Raw genomic sequence first — 22,302 nt, forward strand, 5'->3', positions numbered from 1 at the left:
TTTCTCTCAGTGAGGCAGTATGGTGTTCAGTGGGGGAGAGAATGTGGCACTATGGCCAGAGCTGTCGAATTTAGTACTGGGGAACCGGGTTTAGCCTTGATGACCAGTCCACCAGACCACTCTACTAAGGGAGCATATTCCCATGCTAGACCTTAGAAGACCCCACCAGACCTTAAAAGGCCTGATGTCTTAGCATAAGCAGGTGTACCCTAGTGGTGCCAATTGTGGGTTAACCATGAAGGCCTGTCCACCACAAACCATACTGGAGTTCCTCTCCAGTCTTGCGAGCAGGCCTACGAAGCAGCACACCCTAGAGCAGCAGTGATCCAGTCACTGTGACTCTGTCATTGAGGTCACATGAACCTTAAGCAGGTTAGGGCGGTGCGAACGGTGTGACCGCACTGGGTACCTATTTCAGGTGGGTGCGTAGTGTTTGTAAGTATATTTTGGTTTTTAGAAAACTTGGTGCCTCCTTCCTGGCCTCCAGCAATTTTCAGCAACACTAAAAATGTCATGATAACTACGGTGATTAATGTTCTTCCTAGAGAGAGATCAGAGTTTTGTCTAGTGGAAGGGTTGACTCCTGGAAAGGTAGCACAGAGGGTTAATGTGCCTGCTGCAAAGAATATGTACCATACAGATCACAAAGTGCACATAATGTTAACTAGGTTAGTAGGTTACTGCTTTTGTCAGAGAGATCCTTTTGTTACTTGCAGTTTATAAGTTAAAATCCTAACATAGAACAGTGAGCTATTAAATTATACTGCCTACTAGTATGGTTGCCATGTGGCTTCTACACCTTGTAGTCCTTTGTCTTATGTAACATTTCCTATACATTGATTTCCACACATATAAATGATTGTCTCTGTGTAGTCTGTGTGATGTAAAGTGCTCTGATAACATATACTGGTATAAGTGGCGCTGTAAATCAAATTAAATGCATCTGAGAAAGAGTGTGGTTATGGAGACTTGAGTGGGACTGTTAAAGGGTGGTAGTGATGGAGTCCGAGGTGTAGGTGATCATTGGGGGCACCAACAAACATTGTTGCACAGGGCGCCACCAGCACTAAAGCCAGCCCTGTCATCGAGGCCAGTCCACCTCAACCATTGATACCTCCATTGGCCTTGTTTCAGCAGTAGCAGTTGCAACTCACCAAGGATTGGCAACGCAGGATTTGCACACACACCAAACTAAGTTTGCAAACTTCACAGTCTCTCTGCTTCATGCACAAGCACTTTTAACATGTGCTACCTGTTCTGGAGCCACTGGAATTATGCAGCAATGGGGGACAAAATGATGCTGCAGTGTTGACTAAATTATGCAACAAAAAAAAGCTGCAGCGTAATGCAATATATTTTCTTATACTTTATTATTTAGACATTTTTGCACATGTTAAGTCTCTGCAAAGATTCTGCCTCATTAGTATCAGTACAACATACAAATGCAGCAGTGAGAAAGATGATCAGTCAACCTTTGCAAAGGGCCATCCACTTTGTAGCAACTCAAGTCGCGTTTTTTTGTAACTTTTTATCCGTTTGAGCTACAAAAATGATTAGTTAAAACTGTAAGATTATGCAGTGGATGATGTATTATGTGGCAAATATGGCAGAGCCATAGTTATATAAAAAAACATTTGCAAACTAGGATATTTTGCCATACATGTTTGAACTGCTCTTCTGGAAGAAGGGATGAGAAGTGCTAATGAGAGAAACTGCATGGCTTGGAGACTGCATGGCTTGTGATTCCACTTTTAAGCGTATTTGGGACATTGTGTGATTGGAAATATATCCCACTTTGTGAATGTATTTAAATGCCAATAATTCATTTTAAACCTTAAATAATCAAGTGTATCAATTGGTTAAATTAAATAACACAATAAGCTGTAACTGTTTGGTGAAATGCCAAATACTAAAAATTGGGAAGTTTGGCTCATTTTGGCCACACCTCTGACTCCACCCACTGATCCAATCCTTGGGTTATCACTGCCCTCGGAGTCTCCGCCCACAGTTCCCCTCCTTTTTTTCCCCCACTTCCACCACTGCCAATATTACGACACTCGACACGATGTAGCCCAAATATGACGTTTCTGACGATACCTAATAAGAAAACAGCATAAGGACCATGAGGTACTCACTGACAAAGGAAACATAAACAAGAACCATAAGATGCAGGTTCTACCAAAAATTTTCTTGGCTCTGATTCAATGAACAAAACACCACCATCCATCCGAAAGCAGGTACACATTATCATCAATATGATGACATCTGGCATAAAGTGTTATCAATTTTATGTTGCATTAACTACTGCAATCATGGGTTTAGCAGCCACATAATACCACTATAATATTACGGAGATTCACAAAGTGCTATATTGCCATTAATATATGCCTTGCAGCACCAGCTTATCATCTGAGGAACACGTTTGATAAAGATAAAGATAGAAAAAGAGCGCCCGCTTCCCATTTTTAGTGGGTGTTTGAAAGTTGCTACCCTCGACTCGCACATTCATACAGGATATGTCATGTATGTCATCTGTGTAGTGCTTTATGCCATTATATAGGCTCTTCCTTGGGAATGGACGAAGATAGAAAAAAGAACCAGGGGAGAATGCAGGTAATGTATAAAAATATCACTTTAAACTACTCAAACGAGACTTTGCAATTGTTCTAAAATGAAAGAGTTCCCAACCTACTCACTCCACGTGTGTGTGATAACAACACATGACGACATACGTTAGTGTTAAGATTGATAGAATCATCTTACAATGACCTGCAACTACATTAATGGTACATTCATATTGAAATCAGTACATATGTGCTGCTATTATAGTATAGCGGAGTTTTCAATAGACAGCGTTTCATAAGTATTCCACAACCCCGTTTTAAATATATACTGCCGCGGATCATTCGGTGAGACTAATTATTGGTTAACAGATTTATATCCACTTTTCACACGAGAAAAATACTTGCAGAGCCTTTGTGAACGCGCTGAGCCCCACGGGAACTGCCGTCAGGCCCCTGCCGCTACAGTCCACCCCGCCGTCCCCATCGCAGTGGCAGGGCTGAGGGCCGAGCGTGACTCCAGCATGTAAGCAGCGGAAAAGTGCAGTCCAAGTCCCCCAGCGACAGGGTCACGGAATGTGTTTTTCCCCTCTGATGCAACAGAGCTCTGCATGCAAGAGTAGGGCAGTATCCCGTGGGTTTTCCTTTCCCACCAGATGCAATACAGTTCATCAGTGGGGCCCTAGACCTGTGCGGCACTTTGTACTCAGCTGCGGCACAGTACTAGGATTGTGTGTCTGGCACACTCATTTATCTACAATTCAGTACAGTCTGGGACTGTTGATTCTGTCCAACAGTAGTTCCGTAAACCCAGCACTGGAGAAGCGTTTGGGGTCTTGTACAAGGCGGTCTTCCAACAGTAATATGCCGGTACAACCAAGATGGATCGCACACCGCTAGCCTCTCCTCCGGTTCGCCCCTTAGCACTCTGGTACATGTATTGCATGTAGATGGACGAGTAAAAAGTAGTTCACCACAGTTGGTGCGAGTGGTTACTCGTTATCCCCAAGATCTCTGGACCCGAGACATGGCCCGGGTTTCGGGACAGTTTCCCTCGTCAGCAGAGCAGTGTTTGGGGTGGATGAGAAGGCCGCCAAGTAACCGTCACAGGCCCTGATGCCTCTCCGGCGCGCAGGTGCGTCTCCAAGAGCTCGTCAGCTCAAGGCTTACGGGAGCCGTTTATGTACAACCAAGATGGATGGCACACCGCTAGCCTCTCCTCTGGTTCGGAGCCTGCACAGCAAACCCCTGACCGACCTACACTCTGCTGACGAGGAACAACAATTCCGAAACACCGGTGTCCAGAGTTGGTGCTGCAAACTTGCTTAAACACACAAACTTTCGAAATAGCGCACTCGCTATAAAACTGCATCTACCGTGATGCTCCTGGGGTTCACCCGCTGGTGGGTGGAGTCGGAGTGCGACCCATGACTTTCAGTTAAATGGCTTCCTCGAGCTAAGAACTGACGAGCTCGGATCCCGCACCCACGCGCCTTGAGAGGTATCAACCTGAGAACACTTGGCAGCCTGCACAGCAAACCCCTGACCGACCTACACTCTGCTGACGAGGAACAACAATTCCGAAACACCGGTGTCCAGAGTTGGTGCTGCAAACTTGCTTAAACACACGAACTTTCGGAATAGCGCACTCGCTATAAAACTGCATCTACCGTGATGCTCCTGGGGTTCACCCGCTGGTTGGTGGAGTCGGAGTGCGACCCATGACTTTCAGTTAAATGGCTCCCTCGAGCTAAGAGCTGACGAGCTCGGATCCCGCACCCACGCACCTTGAGAGGTATCAACCTGAGAACACTTGGCAGCCTGCACAGCAAACCCCTGACCGACCTACACTCTGCTGACGAGGAACAACAATTCCGAAACACCGGTGTCCAGAGTTGGTGCGGCAAACTTGCTTAAACACACGAACTTTCGAAATAGCGCACTCGCTATAAAACTGCATCTACCGTGATGCTCCTGGGGTTCACCCGCTGGTGGGTGGAGTCGGAGTGCGACCCATGACTTTCAGTTAAATGGCTCCCTCGAGCTAAGAGCTGATGAGCTCGGATCCCGCACCCACGCGTTTTGAGAGGTATCAACCTGAGAACACTTGGCAGCCTGCACAGCAAACCCCTGACCGACCTACACTCTGCTGACGAGGAACAACAATTCCGAAACACCGGTGTCCAGAGTTGGTGCTGCAAACTTGCTTAAACACACGAACTTTCGAAATAGCGCACTCGCTATAAAACTGCATCTACCGTGATGCTCCTGGGGTTCACCCGCTGGTGGGTGGAGTCGGAGTGCGACCCATGACTTTCAGTTAAATGGCTCCCTCGAGCTAAGAGCTGACAAGCTCGGATCCCGCACCCACGCGCCTTGAGAGGTATCAACCTGAGAACACTTGGCAGCCTGCACAGCAAACCCCTGACCGACCTACACTCTGCTGACGAGGAACAACAATTCCGAAACACCGGTGTCCAGAGTTGGTGCTGCAAACTTGCTTAAGCACACAAACTTTCGAAATAGCGCACTCGCTATAAAACTGCATCTACCGTGATGCTCCTGGGGTTCACCCGCTGGTGAGTGGAGTCGGAGTGCGACCCATGACTTTCAGTTAAATGGCTCCCTCGAGCTAAGAGCTGACGAGCTCGGATCCCGCACCCACGCGCCTTGAGAGGTATCAACCTGAGAACACTTGGCAGCCTGCACAGCAAACCCCTGACCGACCTACACTCTGCTGACGAGGAACAACAATTCCGAAACACCGGTGTCCAGAGTTGGTGCTGCAAACTTGCTTAAACACACAAACTTTCGAAATAGCGCACTCGCTATAAAACTGCATCTACCGTGATGCTCCTGGGGTTCACCCGCTGGTGGGTGGAGTCGGAGTGCGACCCATGACTTTCAGTAATATGCCGGTGCTCCTTTCCTCTTCAGGCAGACCAGTACCAGGGCACTGGAACTCTTTTTGACTCTAGAAAGTAAAGAGGGGCGGTATTTCTTGCACCCTCCTCTCTTCACACACAGAACAGTACCAGAGTACTTGTGTACACCGTATTCCACAAAACCAAAGCAGTCACCGCGTGAGGTAAAGTCTTTCCCCGGCTTTTTTCTTCTAAAGTCCCTTCCCTCAGGGATGAGGCTGGTCACACCTGCAGAGGCACAGATTCTCTCCAGAGGCACAGATTACTTCCTCGCTATAGAGGTGGGAGCAGTGGTTCTTGTACAATCCTTTTAAACAAGGGGGTTCACAGTCCATTCACCTCAGAATCAGCACAGGAACCTGGTTTCTTCTACTCCTCTGAATACTCATGCACGAGAACACAGTATCTTCAGTAGGTATGCCCCGTTGAATTCAACACAGCACTGGGAGACAGTGATAACTGTCTGCAGTCTGTGTGGCTCACGGACACTTAAGGCAGCAGGCTGCAACAACGCAGAGTTGTAGGATTCTGAGGCACACAGGTAAGCTAAATAACGCGCTACTGATAATGTTCCTGCTGACAGGGCCTAGTTTTCTTCTCTACTGGCAGTTTTGAATCACCAGCGTGATAAGTAGCGATGATGTTAATTTTTCCTTGTGTGCCCAGATGTTTTCAGGAAACAGTTAAAATGTCAATATAACACAAGTAAATAATGTTCCTTCTGGAGGGAGATCAGCGTTTTGCCTAGTGGCAGGTCTCACTGATCATGAAGTGGTGCAGAGGGTAATGTGCCTGCTGCAAAGAACTTATACCATGCAGTTCACTAAACTGCATTTTATGAGGCTACCTCAGTGAGTTGCTGCATTTTGTCACAGAGCTCCTTTGGTTACTTGCAGTTCATAATGTATGTATGAGATAGAACTCTGAAATGAAGCATGTCATAGAGATGGAACTCTGAAATAAAGCACACACCTCTTGCTGAAGCGGAAGTGCGCATGTTGACACTGCAGATATGAACTAATTCAGACTAGTGGCAAGAAGTCCGAAGATGCCGGGGGTGTGAGAGGCATTAAAGGGTGATCCCAGACTCTGGGAGTGCTGCGCTGCGTTATACAACATGTCATTTTACTACTGTTGCCAGATATCCTGGAAGCAATTCCTGGAGGGTGTAGATATATTTAGTACTGCAGATTTCCTGGGGACCACCCATCAACATCTATACTTGTAGCATTTCACAACTCTTCTCAGATCTTTTTCCACACTAGAAACCGTCACAGATTTACCCCAGCCAAGGGCTGCTGGATCTCGCCATCCAAGATTGGAGGAGGAAGCACCAAACTTTGTGGGGGTGCAGGGTTAGGGGTTTCTCCACATGACAACGTTTTCCTTTACAGCCCAAAAAAAGAAACGTGTACATTTTCAAGGAGGCTCCAATTCAGCCATGCATACTGCTCCACTGTGGGGAACTCCACAGGAGGAATAGGAGCCTTTACCAAAGCTCACATGACATTACCATAAATCGACTTTCATCATAGCTGTGCCATGTGCAATCATTGCCCACACATATACAATGTTATTGTGAGTGAAAAAAGCCCCAACAACACGAATGATTGCTGCCTCAAGGATTTACTATGATCTTATGTTATTCCTTATAAATTATGAGCCTTCATGACTCACAAACACTGACTACCCAACACCTGCGCAAAAGTTAAAACAATACATTTTCTTTAGAGAAACAGATTAAACAGCAGCTTCCCTTTTCATTGCCACAACCATCGCCTGTGCATTATAGTCCTAAAGGGTAGCTGTGGAGGTCAGTGTGTGGGCTGGTTCATTTTAGCAGTATGTAGGCTGAATAGGTCTTTTGTTCTGAGTTTTAATGATGATTTCCCAGATCTTACAGCAAAGCCTGAAGCAAGCTCAAATACATGGCGTGATTACTGAAAAGTCAAAACACCTATAACGTGTATGAAGTGGTAGAAGGCAGCTGTCTTATTTTCTTGCCTCGCCCACTGCCGATAATGTCCGTCCCCAAAGGCTATGTGTGACAGGTCACAGTGTGGGATGATTTTTTTTGGCTGTTTGTGGGCATTTAGGGTCTTGTGCATTGTGTTTCCTTGCTCATTTCTCTGCTATATAAACCTTGCTGGAGCAAGTTTAAATGCAGAGGCTACATCTCTCATACCTAAGTTAAAAAACATACATAGAGCATATGGGTGTCAGCTTCCTTTTTCATTGCCGGCCTGCCACCTGTGCATACAGTCCTGTGGGGTAGCTTTGCAGGTCAGTGTGTCAAATGACTTATCTCAGCCTGTATGGTCTGGTGCTCTGGGTTTTACTGTTGATTTTTGGATAATACCACAAACCTTGCATGAAGTATCCTTAAATAAACACAGTCGCACATTACTTGCTAAATACCTACAGCATGTGAAGTGGCCGCCTTCAGCTAAGAGCTTTCTTTTTCCTTGCCTCTCCCACTGCTAGTACTGTCCCCAAAAGAGTAGATGTGACACCGCAGAGAGTGGGCTGATTTGTAGGCTGTTTGTCGGCCTATTAAATCTGGTATGATGGGTTTTACTGTTGATATCCATTATATTACCACAAACTTTGCACTACAGCAAGCATACATTCATGCAGTCTACCATCCCTTGAAATCACATATATAGCATGTCTTGATAAGATAAAAATTACTCCTATTTGCAAATGACCGCTCTTTTAGCTGTCTGATTTGCTGAGGGCCACTTTTATTTTGGTGCCATGCTTACTTTCTGTCCCAGTGAATCGCCAATCTATGAACACTTAAGGGCACGCTGGGTGACAACAGGAGTCGCTGAGACAATATGTACCTTTATAACCGGAGACAGTAAAGTACAGGAAGTCGCTTTGGGAGACTGTAAGACTCCGCAATCCATTGATAAGAGGGCATTTAATGTGGTGAGAACTGGGGGCCTCTACATGCAAACATTCAGGCCAGCGAGCAATCCAGAGTAAGTTGGGGTAACACAGGCAAGGTGATACCATGATAGGAGGAGCAGAGAGAGAGGGGGGGGGGTAGAGACTGAGGGAGAGAGGGAGGGGGAGGGAGAGAGGGAGGGGGAGAGAGAGAGATTGGGGGAGAGAGATAGAGAGAGATAGACATGTTTATTTCTGAGACATATGCAGGGTAATGCCGTGGAAGAACATGAAAGATACAGTATCTGTACAACCAGGGTAGCCCCAACGAGTGTAGATAGGTAGGAATAGGAGAACATAGGCCAGTAAGACATAACTAGAGAACTCCAGCAGCACAAACCATGGGCCTGAGGCAGGTTGACACCCGAAAGCCCAGGCATGCTGTGACCAAAAAAAAGAACCCCACTCTGCTTATTCCTTACAGTTGAAAGTTATTTTTACTGCTGTAGTGTGAGAATGCATTTCATGAAAAGGAATATAAAGTAGGGTTACCAAAAGAAAAATGCCAGCCATGTGTTGTTTAAAGACCCTGAAAGGCCTTGTCTTGACACTAAATAGGGTTATAAATAAAAATGTATGTATTCATTTGTAATGACTTTTCTGTCTTTGTTCCCTTTAATTATCAGTCATGGATCATTCAGGCAGCCCTAGAACACAATTAAAGCGCATCCTATTTCTATTTGCAGTTCGAAGTATGCACAGATAAGTGCTGAAAATACGGCTTTAGGTGACTGCTTATTTTTGTCGGTGGGGTAAAGTGGTAGTTGGTGGGCCGGGCCGCGGGGGGGGCCCTCCTTGTGCTTTGCAGGGGGCCCCCTCAAGTTTCGTTATGCCACTGGGAGGGAAATATATAAAGAGACAGGAAGTGTAGGGTAGTAATATAAGGAGGCTTGAGGTGAAACCAAAACCTAGGCAGTCCTCGTATTCGGCCACCCCGGCTTTCAGCAGCACATTCCTAAGAAAACCTTTGGGCCCATGCACTTTTATTTTTTACAAACCCATAGCATACGCTGTGCATCTCTTATTGTTTGTTCATTCGATGTAAAACTGATGAGGAAGTACATATTTCCGCTTTTGAGAAATTTTAGGCAATGTCGCAATGTGTTTTGTTTACTGATGTTTACTGATGTTGCCCAATGTCCTTAGAGTATGGTGTGCACTTGAAACTGTTTTACGAATGCATGGAGAATTGTGAAAATAGCTATTTCACTGTGTCTTTCAAGAAGTGGAGAGGATGTCGCCTTAAGGCTAGGGCGTTAGACCTCGATGCTCAACATCCTGTGATTCTGGGCAAATCACTTCATCTCCCCGTGCCTAACAAAAATGAATGTGTCCTTCTGTAATGAAACTGGTGCTCATGTAAAGCGCTCTGATACCCGATTCGGGTCTAGTTCGCGCTATATAAAACTCTATTAAAAAAAAAAGTAATTATGGATTCCCCCATGCAAATTACGGGCAAAATATTTTTTAATGTTTTTTTTTTTTATTCGAGCTACTTCTTTTCTATCTGGTTTTAAACTTCTGTTTTCTTCTTAGTTATTGCTGGCATGGCTAACAGCGAAACAACTGGAACGAAAATGTAGTGATTAAGTATAATGCCGTCCAGATTGAGCAAACAAATCTATTGTGGGTGCATCCAACTGGACAGTGAATACAGGGTTAATGGTGTCGGATAGCTGGGTGATGGAAAGAGAAATTCGGCAAGATAGTCCTCTCTCACCATTGTTGTTTGCTCTTGTGGTGGATCCATTGGCCTGTACACTTCAAGTAGTGGTGCAGGAGTGTGGCATCACCTTGGGTGCGATCGCTCATATAGTGTCTATGTATGTAGATGACACATTGACATTCATGCACCAGCCAACCAGAGTGCTACCAAGATTACTGGGGAATTAGGAAGCTTTGCAGCAGTGCTAATGAGCAATCTTCTTGCTGTGGCATCTGAAGGCATGAGGACCTGAAGGTGGCTGGGGACAAGCACAACTGTACTGATTCCCAGAAGGCTATAGAGAACTGAACAAGTTAAGGACCAAACTGAGTATGTTATTGATCAGTACATGTGACATTGGGTCTGAACCAGAGGCTATTTGACAACATAAAGAAAAGCCCATAGAGTGCCGAAACAATTAGTACAGGTGAGCATTAATAGGGAAACAATATAGGTATTGAGAGACCTCAAGGAAAATGTGGTTAAGGATGACTGGGTGAACAGCCCCTAGATTGTTAGACTGTTGGGAAGACTTCTGCCAGTAGACCCTCGCCGAAAGCGGAGCCCTTAGAGGAGAAGAATATAGAGGACTCCACAAAATCCCAATTTCCATGGAATGTGATTTGTTTTTTCGAGAGCTTTATAACACAAGATTTGGATCCCGGGGGGACAGAAGGTTCCCAGTGAGTGAACATTCATTGGTTTTGTAGTACTCCTCACCTGGTAAACACTAGGGTGTGGCTCCCATAACCACCAGTGTTCACTAGGTTCACCAACATGTTACACTACACCCACATTGTCACTCCCATCCCCTCCTCCCTCCTCCTTCTTATATTGACAGCCCTTCAGTGGCACACAGTACTTTCAAGCTTGGGTAGGGATTCGGGTGGGTGGGGTTTGAAAGTGAATTAAGTGATTTTTCGCCCATGGTCACTATCAAAACCTGACCCGGCACACCCTCAACGGCGGTGTAAAGTGCTCAATGGACATCATTCTCCTGTACTATTATCTATTTTGCTAAAATAAAAAGGCAATAAAGCTTGTGTTAAAAAATAAAATAAAAGGATGACTGTGTGAACGTTGCTATGTTCAGAAAGTTCTACTCTTTGTTATACTCGGATGGTTGAGTTGAGTCCTGCTTAGAATGTCGTTCTGGGTAAGCTCTTGTTTCTAAAGGTCTGGGAAGCCCAGGGTATGGGTTGGGGACCCCGTAGAAGGGTGATCCCTAGGGAGAGTGATCCCCACATTGACAGGCCCAAGACGCTACATACATTTCACAGGCCTTAGCTCCACTAAATGTGGATGCACAGATTCTTTTGTGAACCATCTATAGAATGCTAGATTAAAAACACCTGGATCGGATACATAACGAGTAAACTAGATTTGTCAAGGGGTGCAGACCTTTGATAACACAAACTATCTCTCCTTGTTGAAAAGTCAAGCAAGAGGAGGAATAAACCAATATTAATTTAGTTGAATGCAAAGGAGCACTTTGGCACCTTGTGCTAGGGTTCCTGGGGAAAGTAATGGAGAGGGCAGGGTTGCGGGTGATGCACATTAGAATTATTCTGGTGAGTTGCAACATGCAAGGAGCTACACTACTAGCAGTAGGTGCCCTGATCCATTTTCACTGCCCAGATGGACTAGACAGGTTTATCCGATGTTCCCACTCCTATTTGGCCAATGGTCAGGCTCAGTGCCATTTCTTCTCCATATATCTCTGCCTATGGTCAACTAATGTTACAACTGAATACACTTCATCAGGTAACTTTGTTCTATTCTTTTCTTCTGTTCCTTTCTGTAGGGGGTGCAGCAGCGCAACCTTACCTCAGCTGATAAACCACATCACAAAAGAATGGCCATGATCACCCCTGCCACCTCTACCCTAGTGGAGGCCTCCAATAGCTCTTGTCATGTGGATTCAGAGTTCAGATATCTGCTTTTCACTGTGTCATACAGCCTGATCTTCATTGTGGGCTTCGTTGCCAATGCCTACGTTCTTTGGATTTTTACCCGCATTTATCCGACGCGCAGGCTGAGCGAGATCAAGGTCTTTATGATGAACCTCACCGTGGCGGACATGCTCTACCTGGTGACCTTGCCACTCTGGATCGTGTACTACCACCACAATGGCGACTGGATCATGCCTGATTTCTTGTGTAACATTGCTGGCTGCTTCTTCTTCATCAACACCTACTGCTCCGTGGCCTTCCTGGGGGTGATCAGCTACAACCGATTCCAAGCCGTGACCCGACCTGTGGAGACCGCCCAGGGTTCTACTGGGAGGAGAGGCCTCTGCATATCGGCCATAGTCTGGCTCCTGATCGTGGCCATCGCCTCCTACTTCTTCTTTGTCACTGGAACAAATGTGGAAAGTTTCGGGTCACACAACGTCACTCGCTGTTTTGAAGGGTACGGTCCTAAAAACAGCAAACCAGTGACAATAATCAATTTTTTACTGATTGCTGCCTTCTTCATTGTTTTCCTGATTATAGTTGTATGCAATATCATTATTATTAAGACTCTTTTATCACAACCTGCGCAAATAAGGCAAAGTGTTAACGCAAAGACGCGTGCCCTGAGAATGGTGTGTGCTGTACTGGGTGTCTTTGTGATTTGCTTCGTTCCTCACCACGTGGTCCAAGGGCCCTGGACTTTAACTGTTTTACACCTTTGGAGAGTCGAGGATTGTGCCTTCCGTCAAGCCATGAACGATGCCCACCAAGTGACACTCTGCCTCATGGGCACAAACTGTGTGCTGGACCCTGTCATCTACTGCTTCCTAACTAAAAAGTTCAGGCAACATCTTTCAGCGCATGTCAGGAATATGACAAGTAGTCGGAAGTGCTCCAAACAAACCACTGAGACAGGCTTAGAAGGCATGGTGCCACTAAAACCTTGTGCGGTGAACTAAATTCAAAGCCATTTGATGCAGGCTTGAATGAATGAATGAATGAAAAAAGACTTGTAAAGCGTAACAAATGCCAAATGGCGTCAAGGCGCATGAGTATTTGCCCCTATGTATTCCTTATAATCAGTGGTAGACACATGCTCATGCACTTCCCAAGAATACTTCTGGCCAGAGAGCATTGTGGAGACAATGAAAGGAAAGGTACTGTCAATCCCAATGAGAATGAACTGCACTTAAAAGGAGCTCACCTTCTAAAAGAGACAAGCACAGCCCACGCACACTGGATGCTCCCTTTTAGGGTGCCTTTCCTCTTTAGCAATGACAAGGCACTAGTGACTCATTGGAGGAGTAATTACCTTTATAAGGCAACCCTTAACTTCCAAGGCTATTTTTATACGGTATAGACGGTGGAAATTCCAGTCTCCAATTTATAGGCTGAGCAAAGTCGTAGCTTGAGCAGCAAGAGTCTCCCAGGGCCTTCTCTGCTGAGTGTGAACAGAAATAATTGGAATGCTTCCACAAAATTCATTCTTGATTCTAACTCTAAAATCCTTTGAAGATTTTTCACATGAGACCTTATAATATATATGTCTGTGGTATTTAAAATGGTGAACACTTTTCATTTAGGGGATTAGAGGAAAGCTTTGTGTCCACCAAATGCACTGGCTGATGTCTGACATTATCTGGGAACAACGCAATGGAGCTGAGGGTTAGAGGTGAAATAAGAAGTTAAGCATAACCTTGTGAATTGGTGGAAATTCTAGATGGGCAGTGGAGACCATCAGACACCAAAGATCGATTTGTAAAATGTACATGAACCCAATACACAGTTTTGTTAGACATTAAGGACCAGGTCCGAGATGCACCTGAAACCTATAGACGCCGTGATGTACAAATAGGCTGGATGCCCCTAAAATCACTGGACCCCACAAAGCACCAGTACTCAGTCTCAAGATGTACCTGAAAGCAATAAACACAATCAGACACAAATAACCGCTTCCAATATGTATGCGAAACAAACAGTCCCAGCTAGAGATCAGTAGCTAGTTTCAAGATGAACTTGAAACTAATAGGTGCCAATATGTTATGTGGTATAGTAATCCTGCGGCACACAACTGTCACCTGTGTGCTAGCATAGACACCAATAGCTAGTTTCACGATATCTTTGAATTTGATGTGTTGGATTGTTCTTTGCAGCAGCTTATGATGTACGAAAAACTCACATGCTACCAACTTGATCCAGTAGAAAACATTCATAGCTCACCAACTGGAATTTCCACCATGGTGGAGTTCAATAGAAAACTCTCAGGTTTCACACAATGCACTTAATCCAGTAGTAAGCATTTCAATGCCAAGATTTGAGTGAGAAAGGCTTTAGGAGGAGGGGTAGAAATAAATGCACAAATGCATCAGATGCACAGTAAGAGGTGGGCTTCTAGACAGGCTTCTGTGCCTTGAAGGATTTACAGTGCGACCTTGACATTTGATTATGATGTGAGTGATCAGCAGTCCCAGCAAGCTCAGATGTGTGACCTTAGCATCTGAAGATGTGGTGTACAGGCAGCGGAACACATTCTTATAAAGACTAAGGGCCAGATGTATCAAAGGGTTTTACCCATTCTGTGTGTATGGGAAAATATGTTCATATATGTGGCCCTAAATAAACTAAACCAACCATGACTGAATTCTTTGGATTTGTAAATTATCCATGTACCTTATTGTGTGCAGATCTGTAGCAGAACTCATGGTGTTGGGTAGCACTGATCGAGGTAGTTAGGATGCCAGTAGCATACCTGCCAACTTGAAGAACAATCTCACTGTGTTAGGAGGGGCCGGGGACTTGAAGGGGGCAGGGCCTCCTGCAGAGAAGTACCTACAAAGCACTTTTGAACCGCACCCCGCACCCAAGTCCCCTCCTCCCAGCTTGCTGAGGCTGGTGCCGATGTCCTGGGGTGTTTTCACATCGCTTAATGGATGTCGACCGTTCAAAACCGTGGGAAACGAGCTGAAAAATCACTATTTACAGTGGTTTTCAGCTCGTTTTCCCTGCCAGGTGTGTGATATTAGCTCCTCGCCGGAAGACCTTGTGATGGGAGCCGAGACCGTGGGAAACAACCTTTACAACGCATTCATTACATTGCACTACCTTTACAACGCAGTCAATACAATTCAACATCCTTTTCATCGCATGCCATTACAACACAGCCATTACATTGCATGCCACTACAATACGTGTCATTATAATGCATGTCACTACAACGGAATTTCGCGCGCAATGTCGGCATCCCCGACTTTGAGGAAAGCTTGTGCATACTGAGACAGCTCGGGGGTTACCCAGAGCCTCCTCCAGTAGGCCACTGGTCTGTAGCGTGCCACATCCTCGAAGAAATGACATCACAGGTCGTAATAAACGGGCAATAGTGGAGTAGATTGTGGGAGGCCAGTTATACCCCTCAAAAATTTGTTTTGGGAAATAATCAATGACGCTAGATTGCTAAAGCCCCATAGTTTGGCCCCATACAGGACCGAGGCACTCATTTTTGAGTTGTAAATTTTTAACACAGGGGCAATTGGCTTTGTGTAGTAAAGGGACTGTTCCTTTATTAGGGCACCAGACAATTGTGCATGTTTAAGGGCCAACTCGTCTATGTGAGGTTTCCAGTTTAGTTTACAACCTAGAGTAATACCCAAATATGTGAAGACTTGAGTCTGCTCTAGTGTGGCTTCTTTCATGGCTACTCGCCCTCTTACAATCTTTTGTTTGTGTAGCATCATGAACTTGGTCTTGTCCACATTAATTGTAAGACCATAGTCCCTGCAGAACTCCTCGAATCTCACAATCGCCGTCTGGAGGCCTTATTGGGTTTTAGATATTAACAAGGTGTCATCTGCAAACATTAGCAGGGGGATCTTCCTAGCAGCATGGATAGGGGTGTCAGTGGGATGATTCATAAAATACTGGATCACCCTATTAATATACAAGGAGAAAAGCATTGGTGCCAATACACACCCCTGATGAACCCCTCTGCCAATCGGGAATCTATCTGTCAGCCTCCCTTGCTGACCCCATCGGACTCGTGCAAAGTTTGAATTCTGAAGTTTGATTAAAAAGGCCAGTAGATCCAGGGGCATACCCTGTCCCGAAAAAACACTCCACATCTTGGCAAGCGGAACTAGGTCGAATGCCAACTTAAGATCTACGAAAGCAGCATATAATGTGCCGCCTTTGAGGATCACCACACGCTAGTAAATTAAAAACAAACTTAAAAACCTGGTCGATGGTGCTCGTGTGTGAGCGGAACCCGGCCTGCAAGGGAGAAGGATATCAAAGTCGTCAATGCAGCCTTGGATTCTACTCAACACAAGCCTAGCAGTCACCTTCTGAATACAATCAATTAAACTTATGGGACTATTATTGCCAGGGTCTAAACAATCCCCCCTTTTAAAAATTCGAATGATCTCAGCTCCCAACCATGAATCTGGTATAGGATAGCCGCTAGCAATAGCGTTCACTAGTGACTGAATATAAATTACCCACATAACCCTATTGTGCAAGAACAGATCAGCAGGTACACAGTCTAACCCAGGCGCTCTACCTCTCGGGACCGTGTTCAGTGCTGAATCAACCTCCTGCCTGGTGTAGTGGAAGGGGGGATTACCTACAGGAATGGGGGTGGACCATGAGCTAATTCTAGTTCGCGGGCAGAGATAGCAAACTGCGTCTTAAAGTGGGATACCAACAGTTCACGTGCTAGATGGTTGCTAGGTGGTTGACTAGGCTTCCCCTTACCCCATTTGACCAAATACCTGAATGCAACCATATTTATATCTTTACTGGCTTGGTACAGCTCATCCAATACTGCTCGTCCCATTCCCTTTTAGCCTTTTGTTGCACTAAATTGTATTCCACCCTCGCACTTTTAATTCTGTCTCTATTCTTGGATCTTATCGCCCTGGCTAATGCTTTATAGGCTTCCCTGAATGATTTCCCATACCATGTATCCACCGTGGATCCAACATGATTCTTAGTTTTTTTTTACATTAGTTATAGAAAAAGCCCTTAAGCTTGTTAAAAAGTTCATTGTGGATGGAAATAACTTTAGACTCAATTTCCTCCTGTGTAACACAATTTTGGAGATCTATTGTTGCTTTGGCGACCAGCTGCCTCATAACTTCTAATTGGTCCTCATTATTTATACAATTCGACCATTTCACTCTCCTGGTATCCTCACTAAGATGTACTTTTATATGGTTGCTTCCCGCGGCCTGTCCTTCGGTAACATGGCATCCTTCCAGCTGCAGTGACAGTACCAGGGGGTTATGGTCACTTTCCACCCGTTCCACAACAACCATGTCCCTTAGGGAGGACCAAAATTCAATGTTAAGGAATATGTAGTCTATACGACTACTTCGCAACCCATTACTAAAGGTAGGGGAGCCCTGATTGTCAGATTTCGCCCTCCCATTTACAGCCCTTATCCCTTGCTCCAGACATAATACTTTTAGCTGTAGTGGATCTTGCATCCATTTTTTAATAGGGGTTAATATCAGCTGCAGGATTTCCCACTGAAGATCCTCCTCTAGACTAAGGTCTATGTCGTTAATGTCTAGTGGTTCGAATGAACAGTTAAAATCGCCAGCAACTAGTATGTTTCCGACTCCTTTGTACTGATCGAGATAAGAATCCAAGAGGGCAGCAGTGCCAGAGGCTTTCTCACGAGGCATCCATCTTGCATAAACATTAAAAATTAGGAGATCCTTAGCATCTGGAATCTGAAGTTTAAATATTAAAATATCATTACTATCAATATCCAGATGCTGTACTTTATACCTGTCGTTCTGTCTCACACAGGTGGTCTCCCCCTTTGACCAAAAATGTAGATAACCTTGTCTAAACTCGGGGTCCACTGACCATGTTTCCTGAAATACCAGAATATCATTGGCATCAATAAAAGATGACCAGTCCAATGATAATAATTTGATCTTTAATCCGGCAATATTCCAGGAGACCAAAGCGTGGTTTAAGAAACCAGAGCTAGATTTTGTGGTGGGTTGTATCCAATTGTCACAGGGCACTAGGCTAAGATCAGTTACTCTGGCCAGTGAACTCACTACATTGAAAGGAGACTCACTGGGACTATCGACTTCCCCCAGTTTATCTTCCTAATTGATGACTCCCTCCGGAGCCTTAAACATTACTAGGGGAAGAGCCCCTTGCACCTGGGTATCAAATATAACCTTGTACTTTCCTGACTCCATGGTAGCAAGCTTCTCAGTAGTAGAGAAGCCAAATTTGAGTTCATGTCAATCATTATCCTCCAGTAAACTAAGGGGGTCATTACGATGTCGGGCGGATTGTCTCCGCCAGGCTGGCGGTAGCCACCGCCGTCCTGGCGGAGGCAATCCGCCCGACATCCACACTAGTTTTACCCCCGCCATATTAGTATGGCGGGGGGGACTTTGGCGGACGGAAAGACCGTCCACCACTTTTCTGCCCCGGCCGCCTTGTGGCCGGGGCGGAAAAGGAATAATATGGTGGCGGTGTCTATCAGACACCGGCAGCCATATTATGATGTTTGTATTTAAGTGCCTTTCTGTGGCGGCGATGCCCCTGCAGGCCCCCAGAGTGAAGGAGAGGTGGGGTGTGTACACGGGGGGTACCTGTGGTACCTCCCTTCATTTGCATTTACAAAGCGGCAGGCACCGCTGAAATGCATTTTTAGCATTGTGGCGGGCGGTGCAGAGAGCACCGCCTGCCACAAGGCTAAAAATACAGGATGTGCCCGCCACTGTGGCAGGCACATCTTAATACCCCCCACGGGACCCCCGCCCTTATGGCGGGCGGTCCCTATTACCACGAGGATGGCAGGCGGGCAAAGTCCGCCCGCCATCGTAATGACCGCGGAAGTGCCTCAAATCTATTAGAGGTCGGGACCGCACAATTAAAGGGTCCAAGCGTGTTTGCTGGTATCCTCTGTACTCCCCCTCTGATGTTTGTGCTTGATTGATAAAAATAGCCCAGCGGTAGGACATTAATAGCTTCTTTACATACGCTGAGTGATACTGCCCGGACCAGGATGAGCCGGACCAAGCTTGGAGACCTGAAACTTAAAACTACACAGTCACCATCCAGGAACTTGTCAGATTGTCCAACCCAAGCAACTCTTCTAACCATCTTGAACTCAGAGAAGAGATGATTCCCGACCCCATTCTTGATATTCAAGAAGTGAAGGGGCTTATTCTTGAGTGAGGACCAATGTTCCTGTTCTCGTGGTTGATGTCTCGGGACATTAGCCAATACAATGGTATAGGGTGTAAGATAAAGAAAGACATCCGTCGACATATCTTCACCCAAATCTTGCAATCTGGCCAAAAGGCCCTTTGGCCCTTCCTTATGTATCAATAGACCATTGTGTAGGAGGTGATGGTGTGGTGGGTTTTGGGGGAATTACTAGAGAGGGGGGAGGTCAAGCCGCAGTATGTGAAGGTGGGCCGGATACGTTTCCTACTTGACTGACACCTGTAGCTTCAGACTGACTGCTCCCCAAATAAACTTGTGGGACTTTTATAATATGCTGCTCCATTTTAGATAATCTCTGATCTATTGCAGCTAGTTTTGACAAGAGGGGTCAATCAAGGCTAGCAGCTTTACTTCCACTCATTTTAGGAAATCATCTTGAGTCTTAATAGAATTTAATTGTTGAAGTTCTAATGGGGTAGTATCTACAATAGCTGCACCCGCCTTGGTGTTGACAGGCTCAGCAGATGGAACTGAGATGCCACCCCTCCCTATTGTCACAGTCTTGTTTTTTTGAGACCTGATGACTAGCTTTGGGAGCATTACGCGATTTCCTTTTCTTTAACTGGGGATTTCCTCCTGGGGCTAGTGTTAACTTTTGTTGCCTAGTGAGCATATTGGTAGGAGTAGCTGGCGGTGAGAAGGATAAGCTATCCACAATACATGCGTTAGAAAGTCCTGGCTGTGGACTATCTACTAGCGCTGGTGATGTTTGGGAGCACAGGTTGGGTGTGGTAGTTGGCTCTAATACAGGAAATGGACCTTTAGATGGACATAATGGATCTAGTGAAAGTCTCCATTCGGTCAATTGTATCTCGTCTATTAACACGGATTCAGCCAGAGAGAGAAAAGCATCCAACATCCCCACCACTCCTGATCCCGCTGCCCCTTTTCGCGTGGTCTTGCTCATCCCTAGTTTAGAAAAAGAATAACTCTTGAACAACTAGGGACAAGTAACAGCCAACTACAAAATTGAGCTAACCAGTGAGCAGGAACTGTAAACCCCCTTCTTGCTAAACCCAGTAATATGGGCTTACATAAGAAATTCAATGTCAATGTTAGAGCAGCGGCCCAGCCCAGCCTCTTCCGGGCCCTGATGGGCCCTGATGGGCCCAGACGGGCCCGCCCTTCGCCCGGGCGCGTCCCGTGCTTCGGGAGCCCTTGGCCCCTTTTGAGCGCCTCCTGGCGCTGGACGGTGCGGTGTGCAGCGTGCGCGCCGCACGGAATGCTGGGAGGGGTAGTTCGGCAGGGCTGTGAAAGTTCCTGGCGCCTCGTGCCTCGCACTGATGTCAGCAGGTCGTCCCGGTGAAACAGAACACAGCTGGTGTGTCAAAAGAGGGCTCCCGTCCCGCACTTCGGAAGCCCTTGGCCCCAATTGAGCGGCTCCTGGCGCTGGACGGTGCGGTGCATGGCGTGCGTGCCGCACTGAATGCTGGGAGGGGTAGTTTGGTGGGGCTGTGGGTGGTGAAGGTTCCTGGTGCCTCGTTCCTCGCACTGATGTCAGCAGGTCATCCCGGTGAAACAGAACACAGCTGGTGAGTCAAAAGAGGGCTGTGAATTATTCACTCTTCGGTCAACAGGGCCTTAAAGTAAAAGAATCTTTCCACTTATTTCTGGACAATGGTTTAAAATCGCTTTGAACGCAACAACGTTGCAAAACCGCCAATTTTCTTAATTTTCTTGGTCAGTTACACCCTTTTATTATTGCAGGTGTTTATCTAAACCGGACGCCTGTTCCCGCTTTTGTCTTGCAGCAGAGTGGTCAGAGGTAGCATTTAGGTAAGCATAGCAGTAAATAGAGGCAAAGGTAAAAAGGTATAGGCATAGGTTGAGATACTATGGGATAAGCAGAGGTAGAGATACAAGGGTACAGACCTGGGTACAGGTACTAAGGAAAAGGCAGGGGTAGAGCTGCTAGTATAGGAACAGACATATAAGGCTATATGCAAAGTAGAGGTGGAGGTACTAGGGAATGGCAGAGCTAGAGGTACAAGAGTGCTGGCAGTTATACAGATACAGGGTTATAAGTAGGGGATGGGTAGAGATTTAAAAATGTACGCAAGGTGTAGCTTGGATATGTGGGGGTAGTGATACTAAGGTTTAGGCATGGATTAAGGATCTAAGGTATAAGTGGTGGCAGTAAAAGTGTGTATATAGAGGTATGGCTAATATGGTATGGGAAGGGGTTGTAGTATTGTTGTATAGGCAGCCTTTGAGCTACTGGGGTGCACTTGGGGCAATTTGTTTGGTTCTCGATAATCGCTTACAATTGTCTGCTATCAACTATCTGTTAATTTATGAGGTGTTTACAATAGGAAGGACGTAAGAGGTAAATGGAAGTTCTCGGATTTCTGCGTGAGGAGTTAAGACTAGAATGGAACCCACCACTGGAATACTATAGCTATGGTGGAGGAAGTTTAAACTGTGTCTCTTGTGTTTAAATGTACTAAGAATTCGCAATATCGGCCATTGCAAATTAAAGACAACACATAGAGACGCCATTTCACAGTGGTGGCCAATATGCAATTATAAGTCCAGTCCAGTCACAAATTAACTGTAAGCCTTCACCAATTTCAGTTGTGCTTGTGAATCCCAGTTGGCTTATATAAAGCCCAAAAAGAGGGAAATGAAGAGAGCAGAGAGACAACACCTCATAAGCCTTAGCAAAATAACAAATCACTACCCCACTAACAAACTGTCCAGGAAGGACTTCCCCGGTTCCAATTCGGAGGACACAAGGTACTTCCCCTTGTTTTGAACTCTCAGATGTGCAGGGATGCCTATTAAGCCTCCAGATTCATTGCCACTAATGTGTTCTTAATCACTAAAAAGGGTTGTATGACATTACAACGCATTCTATTGCAACGTATGCTTGAGGTACTATAACGTAATTATAACGTAATTCATTGTAACAGCATGCATGGTCAATGCTATATGTGGTAATGGTGCAT

The 22,302-nt window shown here is 45.7% G+C and overlaps 1 protein-coding gene across 1 annotated transcript in view; it reads left to right on the top strand.

The window, feature by feature from the left end:
- PTAFR (platelet activating factor receptor) overlaps positions 1–14,734 on the top strand; it is a 51,434-nt gene extending 36,700 nt beyond the window's left edge. The window contains exon 2 of the mRNA XM_086957492.1: positions 11,947–14,734. Within this exon, the coding sequence (XP_086813618.1) occupies positions 11,998–13,056 (1,059 nt within the window). The 5' untranslated portion in view covers positions 11,947–11,997 and the 3' untranslated portion in view covers positions 13,057–14,734. The remainder of the gene's footprint in view (positions 1–11,946) is intronic.
- Positions 14,735–22,302: the final 7,568 nt, after the last annotated feature.

This window comes from Lissotriton vulgaris, chromosome 2_1 (genome assembly GCF_964263255.1).
Source record: "Lissotriton vulgaris chromosome 2_1, aLisVul1.2, whole genome shotgun sequence".
Lineage (NCBI taxonomy): Eukaryota > Metazoa > Chordata > Amphibia > Caudata > Salamandridae > Lissotriton > Lissotriton vulgaris.